Consider the following 17933-nt stretch of genomic DNA (forward strand, 5'->3'; position numbering starts at 1 on the left):
TCCCAAAAGGTTTTGAGGAAGAACCTATTGAATTTCATTTACGTTATGTGATTGTTGTGAAATGGGATTGATTTCTCGATTTGCATGCCTAAACTACTGAACCCTATATTTCACAATATTACACCTTCATAATATTGATTATTAAAAGAATAATATGAGAAAATGTATACATTGGATCCCTTTTCCTCTTGGTGAAGTTCAATTAAATTTTATAGAAGATATAAAATAAATTGTGATATAGCTAGTGCTAAGGGAATCATTAGATCTAAAATTGGTGATCTTGTTGGAGATTGCTAGAAGTATGCTACAAATATGTGGTAGAGAGATATTTGAGAGATGTGTTGTCATTGATGTCAACATATTTCTCTGTCTGTGATAGTGATGCAGTGAAATTCAATGGATTGGTTTGTTCAACATGATGAAGATTAGAGTTTTCGGATTAAAGGGTTTTTAGAAGATTGTCTATAGTTGATTTAGTGCAAGTTTTAGAGTCGGACAAAGATTTGATTGAGTTATGAGTATTTGAGCCATGGCTGGAATTTCAATTGTTCAGTGGTGATAGAGTATCAGTATTTTGATCTACATTGCTCTGCATTGTAATAACTTGATTTGTGGATTTGGAGGGATATTTGGGATATTGATGTGTATCCTCAATTCAAGTGGTTCATGGTTTGGAGTTCCGCAATTGATTTTTTCAAGTTGATAGTCATTGTCGTTAGTGTTCTTCAAGTTCAGTATGATGATGCTGATGATTCTAGTAATTTGTGTTAGTGTGGATGTTGCGATGGTAATTCGTGATGCTTGTGGATGTTTCTGGATTGTGTGCCTTTTCTGTTGGTGGTTTTCATTGATTGTTGAATTCATAATGATGATTTTATTTGGCGCGTTAGTGTTCTTCATGTTTTTGACTGACCGGATGCTTGTAGTGTGTTGTGTATGATTGACATGTAATTTTTGGAGGTGTAGCATGTTCAAGGCATATGATTTGGGTCTATGTTATGCCTTGATCGACATTGCTTGGTCCGCATGATATATTGTGTTGAGTGTGGTTATATTTTTGTAATTAGGTGATGAGTATTGAGCTAACCTTGTTGATTTCTCCAAGGTTGATGTCATGTATAAATAAATGTAACATCTTTGTATTTGTGTGTGTTATGGATGAGTGTGTATGTGCGCTAAATGTATACATCTTTCAAGGGAAGAGAAGAAGTGTGAAGAGGAAAGTTGTTTTATGCTTGAAAGGGACTAAACCAAGCCTTAAGGGGATGCTATTTCTCAGTTCGTGATTTCCGGATGTGATCCAAATTTGTTTGTATAGGCAGTGAGCCTTCTTGTTGTTGTTTTGAGTAGTGAGTTCTAGGCAGTGTGCTTGATGCATGTGCATTCCCCATTGTAATACTTCTAACAGAGTATACCTATTTTGTGGGTTCATCCCCACCGTGGTTTTTCCCTTGACCGAGATTTCCACGTCAAAATTCTTTGTGTTATGTGTTGTTATGACATGTTGTTGATTTATGCTTTCATGCTTAATTATTAGATCTGAGAAAAAGTTTAAGTTGTGTGAATTTTTGAGACAATTGATTCACCCCCGCCCTTTTAGTTGTTTTCCCTATTGGTATCAAGATATTTTCATCAAATCTTATTGTTTCCTATATTAAAGGTCTAGGTAAAAATGAAGTTTAAGTCAATACTACCTTTTTTGGGAGTGTAATTAACCCATTTTATGGGAATTTTAAATATTTAAGTTGAGAGTGATACCAAACTTATTATTCATGCTATAAACGAATTTTCAAAACATGGATGAAATAATTATAACCTCATCTATGATATCTAAGTATTATCTAGATAATTTGTTCATTTTGATATAATAGAAATTTATTGTAAATGCAACCAACTTGTTGATGTGATGAAAAATGTTGGTATTAGACTCAAGATTGATGTCATTGGCGTAATACTTTTTATCTTCTTGATTCAATCCTTCCCTTTTTAATAATGATTTATAAAATATACTAAATATATTAGGTTTTTGATGGAGGGGTTTATGGTTATCCCTTTAATGGTTTTTTGTGTTTGGTTCTTCACCCAAATTTATCTCATTGTTTAAGGTAGAATCTTTTCAAAGAAGTTTACGTGTTGAATCATTATCTCAATGATGAGATAATAGGCCTTTCTTTTAACATTATCTTGGGGGTGCCTATTCCCCTATGATGCTTATGGTCCATATCAATGTTTTAATAAACATTATTTTAAATCATCTCTTTATGATTATTAGTGACACAGACCCAATTATAAGAAGCTATGGTGTTAAATCTACAAAATCCCAGTAATTTTTTGGGGCTTCTACCTTTTTTTGAATGTGCATAGTTGAGATGAGTACATTATTTTTACTCAATGACTATTTGTGGAGTTACTTTCCATTAGAATGTAAATCTTCATCCAAATTCTAGGTTATTGGTCTCTATACAAATTTTTTTGTTTTCTTTATTCTTTTCTAAAAAAATACATATACTATAGGGGAGATATATGTAGAATGGAGCCTTCCTCCTATGATAAAATTTCAAAGAACAATATGCTATGACATATTTGTAAAGAGGAGGAATTTCTTGATATCACGAGGATTTGTGTGGCTTTAATCAAGTTTTTTCTAGGTACTTTTATTATAATTGGAAAGATAAAAAGGTTTCCATTGGTGGAGTTGATTTTATTGCAACAAAAGAAAGCATTGGAGTTACCATTAGTATGAATATTGATGGGAGGAAAGAGGAGAGCCAAGGAAAGTATTAAGACCTTTCTAAATGATTGTGAGGTGCTCACCAAGTTCCAAAATGGTTATAGTGGATGACCTCTCATCTCCATTGGAAGAAGTGGGTTGAATTTTAATCAAATATTTCACTTTAGAGGATCATTTCAAATGTATTTTCCATTAGCATTTTCTATTGTTGAACCATGTCCACCATGAAGTTATCATTATTTTTTTTCTTTTTCATGATAAGTACCTTAAAAACCTTTGTTATGGAGATTCTACTCAATCACAATGCATGATCTTTAGGTTGTACTACTATCATCTTGTCTTATGCCCTTAGTTTCCTATCACTCCTTACAATTTTGTTAATATTAGTCTCATATAGGGATCTCTTATTTAAAATCTAGGTGCAGGGATTGAGGAGTTCAAGGAACTTGCTATGGCTAAGTATGTGACGAATTGTATGAAAAAATAATCAATAAATATTCCTTTCCTAAAACTAAAATTTTGGACTATGCTAATGATTAATGTGATCTTGAAAAATAAGATGAATTTTGTGGCCAAGAAAATTGTCACTAATAAAGGTGGGAAGGGTTGTTTTGTGAAGTCTATCTTTGTTCCCCTAGGAGTGAGGATTTTGATGATCTTTATGATGTGGGTCTTAAGGATGGTTATAGCTCTTAGGAAAAAGGATAAGAGTGGGAATTACTTTCCATGCCGTAGGAAGAAGAAGGTGAAAATTAATGATGCTAATAAGGAAAAGGGTTTGATTAATATTGATCTTCTAGAATCTCTTATTGTTGAGAGTGTTGTTGTTGTCTTAGGTTCGTTAGGCGAGAAACCCCCTCAAAGATGGAAGAAGAACACAAATAGCAAGAAAATTGAGATTGTTGCAAGTAATTCCAAGCTTATGAATGAGAATGAGGTAAAGCTTAAGATTAAGACCATTTTTGGGGGGTACGCTTCTTTTTTGAAGTAGGTAATATTTTGGGATCTACTATGAGGAGATCAACTAGGTTCGCTATAAAATCCATGCATAATATCAAAGTCCTAGAGGACTCTAATAATAGTATTACTAAAATTCCGATTAACTCCAATGATATGCACAATACTTGATTTGATCAAGATAATTCAACGAATGAAAATGAGGATGAGGAAAGTGATGCTATGTGTTATAGTTTGGGGTTGGTTGAGGATAATGTTGGATATGAATTTTGTTGAGACTAGTGAAGGCACTGGTCACTTTGAGGAGATGAATGAACCTTATTAAACATACATAGAAACTATGGTTAATTCATCCATTGATTTGAATACAAATGATACAATAATTAGTCTTAAGATTTTTTCTATCTATTGTGAAAATAATAACAAACTTTTTGCTATTGCAAAGGTCGAGAGCCACCCGGATCGCTTCTGGTGATAGGAATACCAGGTTTTTCCACCTTTCCACAATGAAACATCGGGCATCCAATAGACCTAAGGCCAAACAATGTCTTATTGATGCTATTCCATGCAATCTTAGAAGAGCATAACAAAATGCTTTCGGCTATTCCTTCTAATCAAGAAACTAAAAAAGTTTTTATTTTTATTTTGAAGGCAATAAGGTCCCTAGTCCTAATGGCTTCCCAATGTTTTGTTTTCACAATTTTTGGTACATTGTAGTTGAAGATGTTTGTAATGTAGTGAAGGAGTTTTTTAGTGCTAATTTTTTTTAAAAAGAGATTAATGCTACCTTCATTGTTCTTATACCCAAAGTTCCCGGTGTTGATTCTTTTGATGCTTTCCATCCCATCAGTCTTTGTAATTCCTTTCACAGCATCATTTCTAAAGTGCTTATGTCCAAATTGCTGACTGTTCTTCCTCTTCTCATATCTTCTCAGTAGACTCGTCTTATCCGAGGGAGACAAATCCTTGATCCGATTGTTACTGTGCATGAAAATATTCATTTCCTAGTTGAATCTAAGAGACAAGGCCTTTTGTTGAAGCTAGATTTGTCTAAGGCTTATGATAGAATGGACTAGAAATTTCTCCTCAAGGTCTTGGCTGCTTTTGGTTTTTGTAATAAGGTTTTGGAACTTATATGGCAATTGATCTCTACTACCAATACTTCCATTATGGTTAATGGTCTTATTTCTTCAAATCCTTCAAGGGGATTAGATAGGGGGACCCCATATCCCCTGTCCTTTTCACTATAATGGAAGAAAGTCTTCGAAGATATTTTCAAAAGATGGTTAGAGATGGTTGTTTAAAGGGGCTCCAACCCTCATCTAATACTAATATATGCTCTCATCAATAGTTTGTTGATGATACATTTCTTATGGGAACATCTGCGATTGGAGAGGCTAGAACTTTCAAAAAAGTTCTTATCAGTTATGAAGAATCTTCTGGGCAGTTAATTAATAGAAGTAAATGTTCTCTCTTTTTCTTGAATACTCCAACTAAAAGACAACAAATAATAGCTAATATATTAGGGTGTAGTATTGGAGACTTCCCTTCTATTTACTTGGGTCTTCCTTTAGGAACTTCACCATTAGATTCTTTATGTCTGTCTCTAGTGGACAGATTTAATATGAAGTTTGTTGGCTGGAAAGGTGCTATTCTTAGTCGGGCTAGGAAAATTCAATTGTTGAAGGCTTCCTTGCAATTCCTTCCAGTTTATGCTCTGATTCTCTTCAAAATCTCAACTAAATATACTGATATAATTGATAGTATTCAAAAGAGGTTCGTGTGGTCTGGAGTTGAGAATAAAAAAATAATTTCGTTGATTGCCTGGAATGAAGTGTGCAAACCTAAGAAATTAGGATGCCGTCGGTTGAGGGACATTAGATCTTTTAATGAGGTTCTCTTGGCTAAGCAGGCATGGAGGATTTTTTCTAAGAGAATGAAATGGAATTCCATATTACATAACAAATACTTAAGTCAAGCAACCTCTTTCAAGGAATTCATCACCTCTGATTGCTTGCCTCGTGGATCCTATCTCTAGAACAACATCATTAAGGTTAGAAGTCTTGCTGCTAAAGGTGCTGGTTGGAAGTTGGGTAATGGCTCTAGCATCCAATTTTGGGAGGATTCCTGGATTGGAAATGAGCCTCTTTGTCTCAACTCTTCATTCAATCCCTTCAAAGAAGATTGCATTAGAAGATTTGGTCGTATGGTTCTAGATCATTGGAGGAATGGTTGTTGGGTTAATCTGGTTCAGATTAGTTTGGAGTTATGCCCTCTTCAAATTCTTCTGAATTCAGTTTGTGTGGACCAATCAGACAATTTAACGGCTTGGAAAGCTGATCCTTCTGGTTTGTATTCGGTTTCATCTGTCTTTGCTATTATTTCTCGAAATCATTACCCCTCAAGCCCAGTTTAGGCCAAGGCTTGGATTAAAAACCTTATCCCAAAGGTTAATATCTTCTCCTGGATTCTTCTCCAAAACAAGATCCTTACTACTAACAATTTATGCAAAAGGGATTTGCATCTTCCCAACATCTATCTCCTTTGCATGGTTGATGCAAAGTCTGTATCTTATCTTTTTATTGGGTGCCCCTTTGCTCAGGAAATTTGGGGGAGAATGTTTCAATTATGGGATATTTGCTAGGTTTTTCCTTCTTCTATGTTGGACTTGTTCCTTCAATGGAGAGCTCCTAGCAAAAATAAAGTTATCAAAAGACTTTGGTCTTATATCCTTCCTCATCTTGTTTGGGGCATATGGAAAGAAAGGAACAACATAATTTTTAGAGACTCTGCCTTAACAACTGAGATTGTCTTCCATAAAATCCATAGAGTTGTGAAGGAAAATTTCAATTGTCTTAATAGCTCCCAGTTAAAAAAAGATGTTCAAAGCTGCACTGCTTATGATTATAAGGTTGCAAATGCTTGGCAAATTCAATTGGACATTGCTAGAGTTTTTAAGCCAATAAGAAAACCCCGTGATGGGACTTGCTGGCATGTGCCTCCTTCGAGTTGGGTAAAAAATAACTTTGATGGGGCACTGAAGTGTAATCTGGGTCAAGCTGGGTGTGGGGGAGTGATTAGAGATAGTAATGGCACTTGTATTTCAGCAGTGGCACTCCCCTTGGGTAGCCATATAAACCATATTGTTGAAGCCATTAGAGCCTATCTGATCCTTTTGATTGCTAAACAAATAAATTGTACAAGGGTGTAGATTGAAGGGGACTCCAAAAACATAACTTAGTGTCTCAATAAAGAATTGAATTCTTCTTGGAACATTGCGAATTGGATTAGCTTATCTCATAAAATCATTGATTCTTTTGATAAGTGTCAAATTTCCCATATATTTAGGGAAAGTAATAAAATGACGGACTATTTTGCCAACCTTGGAATTAAAACCTATGATAAAATAATTTGGCAAAAAGGGGACCAATTAGATTATGACTTGTGAAGGGGCTATTAAGGCTGGACACCTAGCCAACCGAGAAGTTAATTTGCCATGATTTATACTACAATTAGTATTAGTGGTGCATGTGCGACAGACACATCATAGGTTTTCTGCATTTATTTCTATTCCAGAGTCTTCCCCTTGCATGTTTTCTGGGTGCGATTGGAGTTATTTTGTGTTCATTCTCAGTTTGGGGCTATTTCCCCTCGCACACTGAAGATAAAGACAATGAGACCTCCTTTTGACTTTTAGAAGCTTAAGAAGATCATTGACGCCATGATTGAGATTGAAAAAGAGATGGCACAATCCATGAAATTGCTGGACTAGTGCTGGTGTTTTGTTGTCCCTGTGTTGGTTCTAGTTCTGTTGGTCTTTTTGTTGTCTAGTTTTATCTGTTGGTTTCTGGTTGTTGTTATTTTGGTATGTTTAGCATATGCCCCTTCGTTGTATTGAGGCTTAATGATTTTCTATGGGGCTGTTTGGATTTTGTGGTCTTTATGGTTTAATGCCTTGTTAAGTCTGGACTACTCTTTGTTTTATTGTTAAAGGGTTTCGGGTCCATTCAAAACTTGCTTTTGCCTTAATAAAAAACAAACTTTTAACTACTTTTATAAGATAATGTGAACACTTTGAATACTAAGGTTAACAATGTTTTTTCTTTTAGCCCTAAAGTGATGCACATATTTACTACCGTTCTCATACTTCTATTATTTGTTATTAGCAAAAAAAAAATGTTAGATGCCGTTTTTGCTAAGAACTTTAATTAGAAAAAAAGTAAAGAAGAACATTTAATAGAAAAAAAAGTTTTGTTTAAGTTCCTTTTTGAGAATTGGGGGAATGTCTCTATCCCCAAAGGATTGTCTTAACTTTGAGTTGTTTGCTTGACTATTTGTGTCAACACCTTAACTATTTTTGTCTCTTTGCTTTCAATGTTTCCTTTCTAATTATTTTATTTACTATTACCTCTAGACTTACTTTGTAACAAGATTTTAATCTTAATTTTCTACTTCATCTAGTAAAAAATATTAATAATAATCTCACAATTGCAACAATATTTAATCTAAAATAAATTTAAATATATATATTTTTTAGTCTATAAGAATTGAGTGGCCTCCTTATAAACTACAATATATCGGATACATTTTTTAACGTGATCGATGATGCTGGTGCAATATGTCCTCTAATATCATGTGAACTAGAGAAAAATTGAACTTTGTGACCTTCTACCTACCTCACAAAACTTTCACCAATTGAAACATACCCAACTCATTCCTTATTCAACTGAAGTCAAATAACATGATATCATACCCTAAATCCATTAGAATCGAACGCGTCTATTTTGGCTCCAAAACGATAGTATGGTTTGACTAACATGGGTGTTAGTCGCGCGTTTTACACCGTCGATTTTACAATTAACCGCTACGATTGACTAACCTGTCATTATCACGCTGTACAAAAGGTCAGTTTTGGAACCAAAATAGACCCAGGGAATCAAATTACCAAACTAAGGACACCTAGAAAGCGTTAGATTATCCAAATAGGTACTCATCTTTTCTGTTGTTTTGCATCTTACCTAATAGGAATACGAAACCATGGCCGCTGCAGTTAGTTGGTTGTCCCCTCTAAATGGGCACCGTCTTAGCGGCTTCACTTCTCTTTATTTCCCTTCCCGACCCTGCATACAGAGCGGCAACAGAGCGAGTGAGTACTTTTCCTCTCTGTTGCAGAGTAGCAATGGCAAAGGAACCTCTTTCCTGTTGCCTCTCTCTTCGTATTCAAAGGAGAAGGGGAAGAATAATAAGTTTCTACCCAAAAGGAACGCATCAATAACAGCTCAAGCACAGTTGGAGGAGGAAGAAGGAAGAAGAAATACAGGGCAGGGCCGAGGAAGAGACACAGATGATAAATCATTTTATGTGGGCAATCTTCCATATAGCGTGGACAGCGCGGAGTTGTTGAAGCTCTTCAAGGATGCTGGCAATGTCACCAAGGTGGAGGTATGCTGTTCGATATGTTCTAGAAATCTCAGTCCTTTTCTGTTTGAAATTGATGTTATTCATCAATGGGTATTGGAAATCGATTGCCAATGATTCATGCTAAACTAAATGCCGAGTTTTTGAAATCCAATCCATTGGTTGGATAGGATAAAGCGGCCCTTCTGAACCAGATACTGTGTAATTATATAAATAGTCTGTGAGAGGAAGTTAATTTCAGGGCGTCTAGTAGAAATTTGTTCATGAGGATTGTTGAAGGTTTTTTAAACTCTGAATCTTGGTTCAATGAGGTTTGCGCTTCCATTTGAAAGCTTGGTTATTTTTGTGAAAAGTGGTGGTGCATAGAAAGATTTAGTCACAAGGGTGTGTTGCAGGTAATATATAACAAAGATACAGGAAGAAGCCGGGGTTTTGCCTTTGTGACCATGGCAACCAGAGAAGAAGTTTCTGAAGCCGTGGACAGGTTTAATGGATATGTAAGTGTTTTAAGCGGGTTTTCTCCCAAATTAGCTCTGTTTTTGCAAGTTTTGCTGTTGTATATCCTGATTTTAGATGCATTTTCTTAAACCATATAGCCCTTACATATTTCTGGCGTTCTGCAATTATTAATGAAGGTTTTTGTATAGCATGAGGTTTTCCCATGACAAATTTGAGATCTGTAACAGGAGTATCGGGGCAGAACTTTGAGGGTGAGTTCCGGGCCACAGCCTGTGAAGAACAATTTCACATCTAGGGTTGGATTCAGAAACGTACGTTCTGGTGGTGGGGGTTTTGATTCTGCAAATCAAATGTATGTGGGTAATCTTCCTTGGGGAGCTGATAATTATACCCTTGAACAGCTTTTTAAGGGTTTTGGAAGAATTAAGGATGCCAGAGTTGTGTATGACAGAGAGACAGGGCGGTCTAGGGGTTTTGCTTTTGTCACCATGTCATCTTCTGAGGAAGTGGAGGCAGCTATTTCCTCTCTTGATGGGGCTGTGAGTATTTGTTGCTTTGAAATCATCACTAGTGTATTAGCTTTTTTGTTACAGATTCTGTCTTTTACCAGAACAAAAACTTATGAGACTATGATTTACATGATTGAATTTGGTGAAGCATATGTGAAAAGCTTAATTTCACATAAGCTATGGAGTACTGTAGATGAATTTTATCACCTTTCTGTCATAAAACTTGCTAGTGAACTTGGACAAAACCACTAAGAGTATCCATTTTTGGATGCAGGATATGGATGGGAGACCACTGAGAGTGAGGATAGCATAGGCGCACCCTGCCCAGTGTGAGTTTTCTGGCAACGCTTGTGTTTTTCTCTTTCCAATTTTATTTTAGCTTAGCTACTGCGCGGCATTTTCCTAAATTTGTGTGCTACTTTTTTTGGTGGGCTTGTCTATCTCATGAGACAAAATATGAGATGGTTTTTGGCTCGTAAGAAATGAATTTTGTACAGTATTGCTATCATGATTCTCTTTCCTTGTACCTAAATTTTATTAGCAATAGGTTGTATAAAAAACTGCCACATACACAATGTGGAAAATATTGTTAGGCCACTGGAAGGAAGGCTTCATATGCAAAGTTCCATTGTTTAAAATCAGAGTTCAACAAGTGACTGCATACAATAGAGGAAGAGCATCAGTTAGCGTTCATGTTCCAATAACCGTTCACTCCTTGCACACCCAACCTCCCAATTACTAGCTTTAAAAAAAAAAAAAAACAACTAAAAGCTCATTAATAAATTACACATGTACCAATAGCCGCTCATTTTTTAGCCTTTTTGAGCCATAATTGGCTCATTTGTGCATTTTTATTGGTACGCATGATACACAACTATTGGGACATTTATGCATAAGTATTGGTGATTTTTAAGTGCATGGTTATTGGGGCATCTCTAAATAGGTATCAGGCGACACTTTGAAAAGTGTACTTTTTGACTCTTGCATGCATAATGGATCCCACAACGTGCATCGTTACTACCCAGAAGCCAAATCAATAGCTATAAGCAGTTAAGTCGCATGTGGAAAAAAATGTCAAAATTCGATGGTTGCACGAAGTTAGCTATAACGGCTACTATTATGCTTCCCTATTATCATCTCAATGCATTTCTTATTTAGTTTTAGTATTTACATTTAAACATTTGGGATAATGTATAAATGTATCTGTATAATTGCAAATAAGTATACTAAACCTTGCTTGTATCTAGTCTTATATTTATTGCTTATGTCAATGTTATTGTGTGCACAATTCTAGTTCAATTGACTTATTTGTGTAATGCTGATCATTAATCATTTTTTTAATCTATAATCTAATTCTATCAAACATTGATTAAACTTGGTTGTTTTAACTTAGGTCTCCCTTGAGGGTGTGATTATCATGTCTCCTTCTCAAAAAATAAAATAAAATCAAAACTCAGCCATTTTATTTTTTGTGGGTAAAGAGATAAAATTAGATAAATAATTATAATAATATTTTAAGTGGATCCAATCACTTAGTTTTCGAAAAGAGCAACATATATACCATTATAGGGTCTATGTAATATTGTAAAGAGTATTTTTGACACTTTATTCATGATGTGGTTAAAAAGTGTTCATAATAATACTTGGAAGAATAGAACAAATAAAAAATTAAATAAAATAAAAGCCCAAAAGGGAAACCTGCATAAGGAGAGGTTAAGTCCTATTTCAATCATCATCTATTTGCCATTTTCACTTTTCCTTCCAAATTAGAGCTTATAATATTCAAATACAAAAACTTGTGTAGGAGATCATGAGGATAAAAGTCCTCTAATTCATTCGAAAATCACATTTGGGCTGAGTTGTTTGTTGATGATTTGGGTATTTGTAAGAAATTTATTTTTGGTGTTCATTTTGAATCATTAATTGTTATCAAGTATTTTAGGGACATTTGTAAGTAAATATTTTGGTGCTCATCTCGCATCATTTTAAGATTTTGCCCTCAATCACATAGGGTTTGGATGGTTTGTGTTAAGTGACTATGCTAGCATACTACAAGTGTTTTTAGACTCCATTGGTGTTGCCCCTAGGGTTTATAGTGGATAATTTTTGTAGATGAAATTAATCATAGTACTATACATACCCTATACACATGCACAATTGGGCATAAACACAATGTACTTTTTTTTTAATTAAAGCAATATGATTACTAAAATTGTGCTACTCACAGTAGTGATTCATGCACACTTCTATCATTGCACAATCAATAAGAGAAGGACACACTACATAAAGTGAAGAGAAAACTATCATGTAAGTAGGTGCATGGAACTCCATTTGCATCTCTCTACAAAAGCAAAGAGAAAATGACGAGTTGTCAATACCATTATGTGTGACATCACAAGAACAAAAAAAATTTACATATGTTATTTCCCTCTAGGGTTCTTAAGTGAAAGCATTAAAACTATGTGTTGTCCTTTTTTGTTTAAATTTGGATTTTGACCAGTAATAACCCATTTTATGTCTATGGGTTAATCCAAAAAGCATAGAAAGGATAATTTATTTAATATTTATCACCATCCATTCAATTCCATTAACAAAGGGACACATAAATATAAAATAACATGTTTATTAGGCCTATTGGGAAATTGGTAAATGTGTCCCTTAAATTCTACAGGTTAAAAGTAAATTACAAGGAAAAATGAGGTGTTAGAAATGTGTTTTTTGAGCGAGAAATTAGAAAGCAAAGGTTTTCTAGGGTAGCTCAACTATTGGGAACTCAATAGTCATGCATCCCCATGGACATTGGATCTTGTATAGTTATAAATATGGTTGTTTGAATCATTTGGAGGCATGTTGATTATTATCTCCTCTCATATTTGTAGATTTGCAAACAGATTCTTTAGTGGAAAAAAACCTATTGAAGGAGAAGGATTGTAGACGAAAACCAATGAGCTTTGGGTGATTAGAGGATGAAAACCTTTTGATTGAAAAGGGCACACTCATCTAGAGATTGCATTTGGGCTAAAGGAAATTAGTAAGATTGTTAGTTGCTTCTTTTTCAGTATTCAATGTCTCTTTGGGTGTTGTTTTTCAGTGGTTTCCAAGCATAGTTTTGTGGGTTTCTTGTTGATTTGAGTCTTGTAGATGTGATACAACAATATGTTTTTGTTATTATGGTTGTTATCAGATTCATATGTTGGTATTTTCATTTGGCTCTAAAAAAGTATCAATTTGTGGTGTTTTGAGTAAATTAGGTGCACCAAAGTTGTCCTAATTTTGTGGGTTTGTTGAAGATTTTGAAAAAAGAAGCCATATCATTTGTTCCAGTTGTATATCAGATTTCAGACTTGATTATGGGTTGTTTAATATCAAAAAAATTCATTTCTTGGGTGTTCCATGAAGTCTCATATATGGTTTGGTATTCTTTTCGTAAAGTTTGGAGCAAATCAAGTAGTCTAATTTTTACTTAGTTTTGTGGATTTGTGGGAGATTTTGAGAGTATGAAGTTATAGCTTGGTGGTTGTTGTAAAATTAGATTTTAGACCTACACATGTATTGTTCATATTAAAAAATTCAATTTAATGATGTTCTTTGGGAAGTTCATTAATTTTTGTCTTCTTTATGCAAGACTAGTTGATTAGTTTGGTGATTTTGGGTAGAATCGGCATAATATTTGCAAATCAAAATTTTAAATCTAAAATTGTTCTAAATTTTAGGTTGAGGACATTACAAACCACCTTTCCTCCTATAGTAACAAGTAACACTTTAATTGTCAATACTAAATACTCAAATTTTAATATTAAAAATAAAATCAAGCATCTATAATTATTTTAATAATCTTTAATTTAATTTACGATAAAATTAAATCCATGAGATATAAATTGATTCATACACTAAGAAATTTTGATAATAAAAATAAAACATGATCATCATCAATTAGAACATTATTTTGATTTGCATTTCCACCTTAATTGAAAAATATAAATAATTAATAAAGTGAAAAAAAATAGTTGTCTTTTACTCACTAGATTTATTTTACACATAATTATTTAATTAATATATATTTTTTATCAAATTTAAATCTTTATTTTTAATTTTACAATAAAATATATTTGCTAACATAATAAATCAGATTGATTTTCACCTCACATAAAGCATATAAATATATGTGGATTGCAAACATCCTAATTTTTGAAGGGACAATTGTTATTTGTGACGATGGAAACGTGTGCACCATATTGGCAAATGGTGTAGTTCAAGATGTACTTGGCAATTTGTTTTCTAGTAATGTAGGTGAGGGGATGGCTTTGATGAAGGGGAATGTATCTTTCCTACAAGGTTGAGTTCTAGATGAGAAAAGAGCCAAGGAGTACTAACCAATTAAAGTTCTTGAACTTGTGCATGAATGAGATCCCCATGTATCTAACATTAGCAACCCTTCTTGAAAAAGTAGGAAGCATCTCATTCCATGGTAGGCCAACAGTAACTAGTTTGCATCAACTTTTTAGCTAAGGTGAGACTTGTAGACACCTAAAATTGTCTTGACACTTTGATGCAGGAGCATCCCTGGTTCCTGGGAATCTTGCATCAACCAAAAATATTTTCTTTTTAGTTGGTTTCCTGTTTTGCAGTTTCAACATTTCTTTCTGCATTTCTTTGCATTTGATCACTGGATCTTGCGGAGCTCGATTCTGATCGTGGACATGTTCATCTACCTTACCCTGAGTCTATGGGACTTTTGGATCTTTTTTCGGCATGTTATCGCTTCTGGAATTTGAGAGTTTTCTGGCTCGGAAAACTGGAACCGCTTGGACCTATTTGCTATTGGAGAATCTTGTAGATCAGTTCCATAGCTTGCAAAGCTTCAATTCATTGTTTTCAACATTCTATGGTGTGTGGCCGATCTTCCCTTGGGTCCGCACTTCATTCTATGGATTTTCTGGAAGGTGTAATACTCTAAAAATGGGCACCTAAACCATGGGCCCCTAATCTCGACAACATCACCAAGATCCTAACCAAAGACAATTAAATCAACTTTGAGCACACAATTAATTAATTCTTCAATTATTAAATGTCACACGGCAAGTGAATTATTCTATATTAATTAAAATATTTATTTAATTAATTAAATCATTCCAAGAAAATCATTTTGATCAATTATCCTATTTAATTTATTAAATATCCTAGCATATTTAATTAATTAATAAATTTGCCATTAATCATAAAAAAAGAATTAATGTATTAAAAAAAAGGAATCAATATGCAAAGCAAGAGTTAAATTGAAAATAGAATAAAGAATTGAATTGAGAGAGAAATCAAACTTGAGATATTATTTCTTCTTCTAAATTGAGATAACTTGAAATCCGAAAAACAATTAAATGAATTATTAATCATTCTCTAAAATTGGAACTCAAAGCTTTTGAGAAAAGAAATTCAGTTGCATTGAAAAGACTCTTTTCTTGAATAAATCAAAGAAATCACATGGAATCACCTATTTTTATCACAAGTGCATGGAATTAATTGAATTTTATCTCCAATACAAACTCAAACTTATAATCTGAATGCATTTTAATCAAACTATAATTGGAATCTATCTCAAGGTTAATTGAATCTGATCTCTCAATTATTTCAATTATCCTAAATTGTGTTTTTTCTTGAATAATCTCAACCGCTCGTTGCTAATTGATCTTGATCGCTGGTCTCTCTTGTGATTCTCTATAAATTTAGCCTTCATCTCTCATTCAAAACACCCTAGAGATTTATTGTTATTATACAGTTTTTGCTCTGGAGTCATTCAAGATATTGTACTTGCTTTTTGAGATTATTGCATCTTACTTTAGCCTTTTGCATATTTAGTTCAATTATGATTGCTTGAATTCATATAGCTTACTATTCATCCATCTAGCATAATCTTGCATCCATTTAGCTTAATATCATGTTCATATAGATTAAATCCTTCGTCTTGGTGTAGTCTAGTCACTGGTATTGCTTATACGAATATGAGAGCAAGTCTATACTCGCATCTTTTAGAAGGCAATTGGTCGATTTGTTATGGTTTTATTATTCATGCTTATATTTGTCTAACCATACATGTAATGACTTAATTAAAGTGTTGTGTCTTACAACTTGCAGATACTTATTCCACTTTTCACACACACATTTCTGGCACCCACCTTGGGGCAGAAGACTACATCTTTTGGCCTCCAAGACTAACTTTGTTCTTATTTTTTAGATTTTATTTTTTTTGGATTTTGGTCCGTACAGTTACTGCGAAATATCATACGAGTTTTCCCACAGTCCCGAATGACAAACTGCAAGTATCGTACGAATTATCGTATGACTCGGTGAGAATTGTTGTACGATATTCTGTATTTTTGGGTTAAAAGAAGACTTCATTCTTCAGGTTCTTTATTCAATTTTGATCATACTAACGCTGACCCTGACTTCTTGTTCATCTGTCTAAGGAATTTTCATAGCCTAATCATTTTTTGCAGAATGTTTGTCGAAGAATATGCTTGTCAAACAAAGACAATATGACTACTGATTCGTTGTCTTTGCAAGTTGCCTGAGGAGATTCAAGTAAACATCGAGATTCAAGTAAACATCATGTATTCTTTAAATTCATTTTTAGGCACCTAAATTGCTATCTGGTTAATGAACAAATCTGTCTTTTGTGTTTTAAGAAAATTCCGAGAGGTAGGAGAGTATGCTCTTATCTGCACAGACAATCAGAAATCTAGACCCTTGAGGCTTTTCTAAGTTTGAGATTTGTGTACCTTTAGCAAACCTGTTATAGTGGGAAAAAGTAATCACCCTGTGAGAACGACCCAAGTGAGTACAGCTGGACCTGAGCATTCTAACTCACTATAATAAATAGGCCTCTAGTTGATTAAAGTCTTAGAGGACGGGAATATTTGAGTTTTCTCTTTGAGATCTCTCATATCGAACATTTTGTAGGGCCTCGCGGTCTCAATCACATTTACATGACTACAACTTGTTTTGGTACCTTGTCAAACTATAGGCCTCAATCATGCTTGCGCGACTTCAAGGGGTAATTTCAAACGAAATTCCTGACTAAGAACTATAAGATAGAGGCTACCCGGTTCACCTCCGAAAGGGGGGATAATCTTTGTGCAAGAGAGATAGTAACTCTCCCAAGATATTTGTCATTTCGTACCCCCATTAGCATTTGGAGTCGGCTAATACGGCGTTGAGAATCCATTGCGTGAGACTCAGCGGTCGTATTCTGATTATCTATTGGGTGTGTACCTGAGTTTGCAAGCAAAATTTTTCTTCTCTCACCAATTTCCATAGGGTTAGCGTGCTGTGATTTATACATATTGCGTGTTTACTGTGTTTTCATCCTTGAAACTGAAACTGGAATACCATTGGAGAAAACAATAAACAACTCAGTGGTCAAAACTTTGTCCGTATCAAAAACTATTCTACCTTAGTGGTCAAAACTCCGTCAGTATAAAAAACTAGTCTACATTAGCTATCCAAAACTTAGTCCATCTCAAAACTAGTCGTCGTTAGTCATTGAAAACCCTGTTTGTCAAAATTTTGTCTCTGCCCAGTAAATTGTCGTACGAGTCTTCTGATTTATCGTCCTGCTACATACTTGTTTTCGTACGAAATTTCATCAAGCCTTACAGTTTGTCGTCTGACCCTGCATTAGTTGTCGTATGAAATTTGATAAACTGTCATCCTGCTTAGGAAAGTATCATTTGAGCTCTTGTCCTATGTTGTACGAGAAAACATCACATTCATCAGTTTGTCATCTGAGGTATACCCATCTGTTGCGCGAACCTAGGCAGCAACTTGTACGAAATACTGTTTTCATTGTCTTGAAGCTATCAAAT

General features: G+C 34.3%; 1 protein-coding gene across 1 annotated transcript; it reads left to right on the plus strand.

Annotated features, from left to right (window-relative positions):
• The first annotated feature begins 8671 nt into the window (after positions 1-8671).
• On the plus strand, positions 8672-10712 carry LOC131067555 (29 kDa ribonucleoprotein A, chloroplastic). Its single transcript, XM_058002630.2, has 4 exons — positions 8672-9130; positions 9502-9603; positions 9793-10104; positions 10349-10712. The coding sequence occupies exons 1-4, from the start codon at positions 8726-8728 to the stop codon at positions 10385-10387; spliced, it is 858 nt and encodes a 285-aa protein (XP_057858613.1). The 5' UTR covers positions 8672-8725; the 3' UTR covers positions 10388-10712.
• Positions 10713-17933: the final 7221 nt, after the last annotated feature.

The sequence above is a fragment of the Cryptomeria japonica genome, chromosome 10 (assembly GCF_030272615.1).
Source record: "Cryptomeria japonica chromosome 10, Sugi_1.0, whole genome shotgun sequence".
In the NCBI taxonomy this organism is placed as follows: Eukaryota; Viridiplantae; Streptophyta; class Pinopsida; order Cupressales; family Cupressaceae; genus Cryptomeria; species Cryptomeria japonica.